Source organism: Eurosta solidaginis, chromosome 1 (genome assembly GCF_040869045.1).
Source record: "Eurosta solidaginis isolate ZX-2024a chromosome 1, ASM4086904v1, whole genome shotgun sequence".
In the NCBI taxonomy this organism is placed as follows: domain Eukaryota; kingdom Metazoa; phylum Arthropoda; class Insecta; order Diptera; family Tephritidae; genus Eurosta; species Eurosta solidaginis.
Genome location: NC_090319.1, coordinates 106670785 through 106679189, shown reverse-complemented (window position 1 = coordinate 106679189; position 8405 = coordinate 106670785). Strand labels below are relative to the sequence as shown.

The 8405-nt window shown below is 33.9% G+C and overlaps 1 protein-coding gene and 1 long non-coding RNA gene across 2 annotated transcripts; one reads left to right on the top strand and one right to left on the bottom strand.

Annotated features, from left to right (window-relative positions):
• Nucleotides 1-347: 347 nt before the first annotated feature.
• LOC137237216 (uncharacterized) lies at nt 348-1178 on the bottom strand. The gene is made up of 2 exons (XR_010948867.1): nt 1046-1178; nt 348-914 (listed from the first exon to the last, which is right to left on the bottom strand). It is a non-coding gene; the product is annotated as an uncharacterized lncRNA (long non-coding RNA).
• Nucleotides 1179-6055: 4877 nt separating this feature from the next.
• Nucleotides 6056-8229, top strand: Pp1-87B (Protein phosphatase 1 at 87B). The gene is given in 2 exon segments (XM_067759553.1): nt 6056-7050; nt 7053-8229. Coding segments are annotated over 2 exon segments (906 nt in total). The 5' UTR covers nt 6056-6278; the 3' UTR covers nt 7187-8229.
• The last annotated feature ends 176 nt before the right edge of the window (nt 8230-8405 follow it).

Below are 8405 nucleotides of genomic sequence, written 5' to 3'. Positions count from 1 at the left end.
TCTGGCACATTCCAACCAAATAATCACTGCGGACACAATGCTGATACCCGCCACTTCCTAGAAGAGAAAGTGTGGCAGCTAGTTGTAGAACTGGAGGCACCGCTTTTGCATCCGACTGCTTCAAATTTAAGGCATGAAGTACAAACTGGAAAGCCTCTTTAGATAATCTAAATCGTTTCAAGAATCTGCAGAACACACATTTTTGTATACTTGTAAAACTTTATTTGCCACATACTTACGCAGTTTCTGGTAAATCTAAAGGATCACTTTTATCTCTAAGTAGCCTCCGTGCTACTGTTTCATCTTCTTCACTATCGCTTGAGCTTATATAGAAAAATAAGTGCACATCCATTTTGAAATTTCGTTTGTTTATTAAAATTTTTAAATATTTTGACATTTCCACATCTATTGACACATAAAAATAAAATCCACAGTGTTGTGGACCTTAAAATCTATTGTGAACTAAGAATGAATTACGATACGATAGCTTTCGTATGTGGTAATGCCAATCGACCCATACGTCTGACGTATCACGTAATTGTCTTTCGTATAGTTTTCGATCCGTGATCGTATTTGGCGATTCGGGCCCAGCTTTTGTATTGCGATTTCCACACTCCCGATAGATGTACTATTGTGAATGACAGCAGAGTTTTGTTTACAAATTTTGTGAATCTATAAGAAACAGATAGCAAAACAAAACGTAAATACTAACAACTGAATTGGCTTGTACGTAAAAGTGGCAAAAGTTTTTAAAAGCTGTAATAACAAAATGTTTTCTGCAACCTCTGTTTGCCTTTTAAATAAACTCAAATGAATAAATTGATGAAACTCGCATACAGGCCATAGAAAGAAGGAAATTGAGAGATGCTTCCAATCTTCTTGAAATGAACCCTACAATGTAAGTACTTGACATACTAAAAGTAAAAAAAAAAGATTAATAAAAAAAAATATAGATTTCAGAGTATGTCTTAAAAGAAGTAGAAGTATGCAGACCCGTAAAAATAGGTCATTCATCCCAAACATTTTGCAGGTTTGTGTCACTTACGGTTTCTTGCCCAGGCTGTTGAAACAGAGTGTTGGGAATGAGGCTTTAGTTGGATTCTTTTGGATTATGTAATAATTTTATATTTCCTTTTTATTAAATAGCTCCCAACGTATCGTGGAAAAATTTATCAACGATAGCTAGCGTAGACAATTTAACTGCTGATGCGATAGTTAGCGTATGGCAATACCACGATAAACGATAAACGCTACCGATCGGGTTTCACACGCTAGAATTTAAGGGCTAATTAATGGTGACTTAGAACCACAAAACCATAACCAGCTAAAACAGCTGATCGGACCTACCTTAGGAAATCAATGTAATCGATTAATGGTGACATACCACAACGCAAACGCCATAACCATACCATAGCCAACCAATTGGTTTTTGTTTTTTCGCCATATCATTAACCTAAAAATATTTGAGTTGGTGAATTTATTAACTTTTTGTATATTTTATTTATTGTTTTGGATACATTTTGACTAAAAGACTTATCTTTTGTGTAAAATGTTTGTAATTTTTTCCGTTTTCTTCATTTATATGAAATTTTCACGATTTTTAGGTTAAGGCACCATTAATCGATCATATTGGAGATGGTTATGGATAAGGGTATGGTTAGTACTATGGCGTTAGGGTTAAGGAAGTTTAATTAGCCCTTTATTTCATAATACAGTATAACAGATTGCAAGCGTTTATCGTGTATCGTATAAGTTCATAATACTATGTACAAACAGAAAAATAAATTGAGGCTATTTCGATTTAAATTGAGTGGTGTTCATACAACTCTATTTAGCTTACACAATAGTAATTTGATAGCTGGTTGGCTCATCTCTACAGTAACAACATATCTTTGTTGAGACTGTCAAAATGTGCGTGTTGGTATTAGGTGAATAGAATGGAATGAAAACATAAAACTTTGAAATTTTTGTGTGTTGTAAGAAAATGTGTTCAGTGTTTTGTTTTCATTTTGATTTTGCCATCTTCTTTTGACAGTCCCTACTCCAGTGAAATGAAAGACATAAAATCAGCTGATGAAATGAGCCAACCATATAGTTCAGCCATGCGTAAGTGACGTTTAAATATACTCAATAAACACACTTTACAATGTTGCATTTGCAGGTTGAAACAATTTATTACGCAATTTTTTTTAATGCCCCTATTACCGTTTACAACTCAACTTAGTTGGGTTGTAATTAAAACAACTCAACTTTAAGACAACTCAACTCCTGTTTGGTATTACGAATTACAACTTATTTCAGTTGAAATTGAATTGAGTTGCCAACTTCAGAAAGTGATGATTTGACAGATAAATAAACAGCTGATCAATTTGTGGCAGAAATTTAAGCATTTTCAAATGTGAATTTTTTATTTATATTATATGAAATCTATTTTATAATGACAAAAATGTTGGTGACTGACATGTCGCGAATACGGAAAGCATTCGCGTGATCATTCCAATCCCTTGGAACTACCAAGCACCAAGTAAGAAAATGTTTAAGTGACAAATAATGAGTTTCATATGAACTTATTTTGCAGATTTGAAAGGAAGCATTTTACTCAGTACTAAACAAAATTAAGGACCATTTCCGCATACGCGTTCGTATTTTAAAATTATGACTTTGGTGTTGGACTGGTTTTAGATATTATTGAGGAGCGTATTTGTGCGAAGTAGATTAAAACCCAAACAGAAAAAATTGTATTTTACTCAAATAGGATTCCCAGGAGTAGTGATAAGTATCAATGGGACTCGCATAATTTCACCTATTTTGACTGCATCCGAACTGCGGCCAGCCTCGTCCAACTATGGAATGTCGCTACATAAAGTCAAAAAGTTATTCAATGTAATTCGTTTAAACGTTGTTTTTTCTAGAAATGTGTACAAAATTGGTGATTATTGTTTGATTAAAAAAGGTTTAACTACCAGCTTTAAATTGTTTGCTTTTTTTTTTGTAACGTTTTATAAGCCCGTGCACCATCTAACTCTTATCAAAGGTGGTATCAAAAGACGGGTTTCCATCTCCGTTTTTAGGATTCGAAAGCGGAAATTTAACATTTTATTTCTTTCGAAAGATATTTACAAAGACCCACAAAATGGCCCAAGAGGGTCCGAAATATGAGGCCCGTTCCACAGTTTTTTTGCACAGAACATCTTTGTGCGTTGGCGGCCTTGGCCGCGATTCGTAAAAATAACTCTGCAAATATCTCCGGACAGAGATAAAATGTATCTTTGCCACCGGATTATTGTTCTCGAGATTAATTCGCGTGTTTTGACACCTCTCTCAATATTTTTGGACGCGTATTACCAGTGTCATGCTGTCGCAAAGAATTACAATTTTTGTTTTCGGATTCTTAAATCGGAGGTCGAAACGTGTCTTTTGATACCAACTTTGAACATTTTTTGTAAAAAATTAGGTGGTGAACCGTCTTCTAAACGTAAAATTTTTTCAAAACAACTGCAAAATTGCATGAGACAACTGCTAGTAAGCAGTTGTAAAATTTTGACGTCTTTGACAACTACCACCAACACAAGGTTGTAAACGGCAATGCCACAAAAAGTTGTAAGACTAGACAACTCAACCGAAATTTTTTTTGACAGGTTGAGTTGTAATCTGTAATACCAGCTTGCGAAATTTCAACCCAACCAGAGTTGAGTTGTAAACGGTAATAGGGGCATAAATTGACAATTTATTATTACAATTTATTATATGACAAATTGCGTAATAAATTGCCCAAAGAGTATAAATTGCCAATTTGGTGTGTGTTTGAACCTAGTATAATAGGAGCGTTAGTTTCATTCACAATGCTCCATTGTGGATCGGCCTTAAATTTCGATTGATACATTTTCGGAAAGCGGGATGACAGAACTTGTAATCATGATAGAAATATAGGTGGGCGCATAGCGCATGTAAACATTAGTTCAGCTATTTTTATGGGCAATTTTTACGTCATTTTCCTTTAGCTCTTGTTTTTTTCTCTCCTTTCATTCGCTGAAGCGGTCAAGTGTGACGTAGATGCGCAGAACGAAACAATTTTGAACTCGTGAATGCACAATCTTCTATTTTGTTATATGTGTTTGTAATACGCCAATTACACGGCTCAAGTATCCTTGTGTCAATTACCAATTTGCACAAGGTTTTGGCCGGTGTGTGCACTGGTTGCGCTATTTGCGCAGAGAACTGCGCTAAAATAAAACGATTTTGATATTTACGCATGTCTGCAAATATTGCACATGCTTTTTTCTTCGTGTGTGGTGAATCTTTTACACAGTTTACCTGTGGTTTCTGATAATATAACATCAGTATTTATTGCTTAAAAATGTTAATTTGTTGGGCTACATTAAAAATTAATATTGCGTATTGTTTTTGAGTCGTGTATGTCAAAATTTTCATTTGCACAAATTCCGTCGTTTTATATTAGCGCATGGCTTTTGTGTCATGTATGGGCCGTTTAATAAATAACACTTTTTGCAATTGCGACCGTGTTGGTGTGTTTCATATACACGCTTGTGGTTAGAAATGAATCGGTATGATTATTTTACCGTTTGGGAATCCTATTTATACCCAGCATCTATTGTGTTACGTTTTATATGCTTCGGGTTCAAATTTATATATTTTGTTTATTTTTATTTTTTTATTTTAAAAAAGGCTTTTCATTTAACTCTAAAGGATAGTTCAAATTTAGCTCATTTTGATTTTGCTCTCTTATTCCCTTAAATGCAATTTTCCTTTTTATCTAATCCGACGAGACTACTCCATTTATGCTTGCATTCGAAGCTCAAGATACACACGAAACTCTGTCGAAAAGTCAAAATAAAAAATAATTTCCAACCAGCGCAAGAGAGACCAATATTGCACACAAAAGTGTGCGTTTGTAATTCTTTTTATAACTTTTTAAAACCAAATTGTTTTGCAATGAAACAATGAAAATACAAAGACGTTGATTTACGTTAAAAAACGAGGAAAAATGGCTGAATATCAAAAAAGCCTATCGAAAAACAAACTAACTCGTTTATTTTTAACGAACTTGTATTTTGCACGGATTTCACTAGTTTTACACACAAAAATAAAATGTGTCAAATATGTATGTAGGTATTTGTTTAAGATGCAATAGTCTGTTAAATATTCTTCAAAGTTAGCCGCCCACTGCAGGAAAGTCCTCTAAGCCGTTATTTTGCCGTAAGGTTCTATATTTGCTATGCTATAGTGGCCGAAATATTGACGAAGAAAGTTTTGTTCAAGACGAGTTTAATTATCTATTTTTTTATCATTTTGTGTGAAGGATTCTTAATTCGATGAGTAGTTTAATTGATATGAGAAATGTTTTATTAGATGTACAATTTATTTTCTCAACATTGAAATTAGACTATTATATAGGCCAGTTTTTGTATATATATTAGGATATTTTCATATACCAAATTAAAAAACTTTATAAAAAGAAAATACAGTAAAGTGTCCGCAAAAGCGGAATTGAAACCGATTGTTCGGCCATATTTTTTTGTATCGAACCGATTGTAAGTTACAGCTCCGACACATAAGCTCATACAGATGAGTTTAACACAAGCTTATGCATTATGAGTAGGTCGCATGTATTTTTATGGAGACTGGTAGAATGAGCGACACTAGCGCCATCTGATATTGAAAAGTAGCCAACTCCCCAATTTTGTTTCAAGCAAATCATAAGAAGAAGAATTTGACATTTGCTTTGGCTAAGGGTGTTGGCACACTTTGCAAGTGAAATTATATTTCCCACTGGTTGGTAAATCTTCTTACATTTTTCACAATTAAAAACTGCAATATAAAAATCGAATACGACACAAAATATGTTAGCAAGAATATTTTTTTTATAGGGAGAATGTTTACAACAGTGCTTTGCGAAATTTTGTATGTGAATGGGCAAGGCGTAATAAACTACAATTGTCAAGTCTGAATTCCTTCATATTTACAAACGCAACATCTTGGTTGATTGTGGCGATGTTATTGGAATGCATAAGCATGCGTTAAACGCATCTATATGAAAAAATGTCATTGTGCCGCCGCTTTTAGTAGCGTTCGTGTACTGGGTTAATTCGGCCGATTGTCAGTCTTTGTGTGTTTGCTCTTCGATCTTCTAGTAGCTGTGAAAAATTCTTTAAAAATATTTATTGATATTTGAACTGGAAAACACTCCATCGTTTTGCCAGAAAAATAAACCTTAAAATTACAAGTACACACGTTTATTAACTAAATAGTTAAGCAATATGGCTGACGTAATGAATATTGACAGCATCATATCAAGATTGCTGGAGGTGCGTGGGGCAAGACCTGGAAAAAATGTACAATTATCCGAGAGTGAGATTCGCGGCTTGTGCCTTAAGTCGCGTGAAATATTTCTTTCGCAGCCTATTTTATTAGAACTGGAAGCACCACTAAAAATTTGCGGTGATATTCACGGCCAATATTATGATTTGTTGCGTCTCTTTGAGTATGGCGGCTTTCCACCAGAATCTAATTACTTGTTTCTGGGGGATTATGTTGACCGTGGCAAGCAATCCTTGGAAACTATTTGCTTACTTTTGGCTTACAAGATTAAATACTCTGAAAATTTCTTCCTACTACGTGGTAATCACGAATGTGCCAGCATCAATCGTATTTATGGATTTTATGATGAATGCAAACGTCGCTATACCATAAAACTATGGAAAACATTTACAGACTGTTTCAATTGTTTGCCTGTTGCTGCAATTGTTGATGAAAAGATTTTTTGCTGCCATGGTGGTCTCAGTCCGGACTTATCATCTATGGAGCAAATACGACGTATAATGCGGCCTACCGATGTACCCGATCAGGGCTTACTTTGCGACTTGTTATGGTCTGACCCCGATAAAGATACAATGGGTTGGGGGGAAAATGATCGTGGAGTTAGTTTCACATTTGGTGCTGAAGTCGTTGGTAAATTTCTGCAGAAGCATGACTTTGATTTGATTTGCCGTGCCCATCAGGTGGTCGAAGACGGTTATGAATTTTTCGCTAAGCGCAGTTAGTGACGTTGTTTTCTGCACCAAATTACTGCGGTGAATTTGACAATGCCGGTGCCATGATGTCTGTCGACGACACGTTGATGTGCTCATTTCAGATATTGAAACCAGCAGATAAACGTAAAAAATAAGGTGAAAAATATTCGCTGCTACATGTGCACTAATAAAACCATTAACAGCTACAAAAAATTATACATCTGTTTAAACAAAGAATCCAACAACAAGTAGGAGACGAAATGTTTGTTAAAATTATTATTTTACTGTACTAATCAAAGGAGGAGAGAACAGCCAGATTTACAACCATGAAATCGAGAGGATTATATGCGTATAAAGCAGACGATATCAATAAAGATATATATGAATAAATTAAATATAAAATTAAAACACCTTTTCTTAAATTGACTTAAATGTAAAAAAAGATGCCCGGGTTTGTAACCTGCATAAGAACATAAAAGAAACTTGCATGAATGAATCAACGGATTTACAATTCCCCTAATTTTGACAGCTTGTGTACCATTGATCACATTTAAACAGAGCCTTGCTAACCATATAATGGTATACAATTGTAATTGCATGCAGAAATTAGAACAAGTATAACTTTCATACATGTACTATCTTCGATACAAAGCTACATTTATTTTAAAAGCAATTTACGGTAACTCAACTTCCGTCTAACAGTTTTACAAATCTTTACATTTTTTTTTGTAAACATTTGCTCATCGTTTATTTTCAATTAAACGTGTGAATATGTGAAACAGCTGTAAAGCGGCAGTAGAATGGTTCTCTCCGGCGTCCGTTAATATTAAATGCTAAATTTCGAAAATATATAAATGGTTAAAAACCTAATGGACAACAATTAAATACAAATTTCAATTTACAAGTCCATAGTTTCCGTTAAAAAATACTACATATGAAGGGGAAATGTAATCTGAAAAATTGTAAAGTTAACAAATAAAAAATTTATATTTTTACATTTCGTTATATACTTTCGAATTAAGTTCAACTATTTTTGTTTAAAAACTTGATCGTCACGAACAATAAGATATGTTTCATATATATACATATATGCATTCTATTATTAAACGATATCTGTATTATTAAACATCCTTTGTATGAATACCTAGATACATTATATAAAACTTATTGAAACGAATAAATATTTGGCGTAACTGTCTTGGTTCTTTTTTATGATATAAAGTAAAAACGTATGTATACGTTATCAGACACTTTTGGTCCTAAAAATGGAATTCAATCAAAATAAATCGAGATATGTTTACTATCGTATGTCATAATCCCTTCTAACTAATACGACTGTGTTATCACGTCAATTTCGCCAGAATATGATCCTGG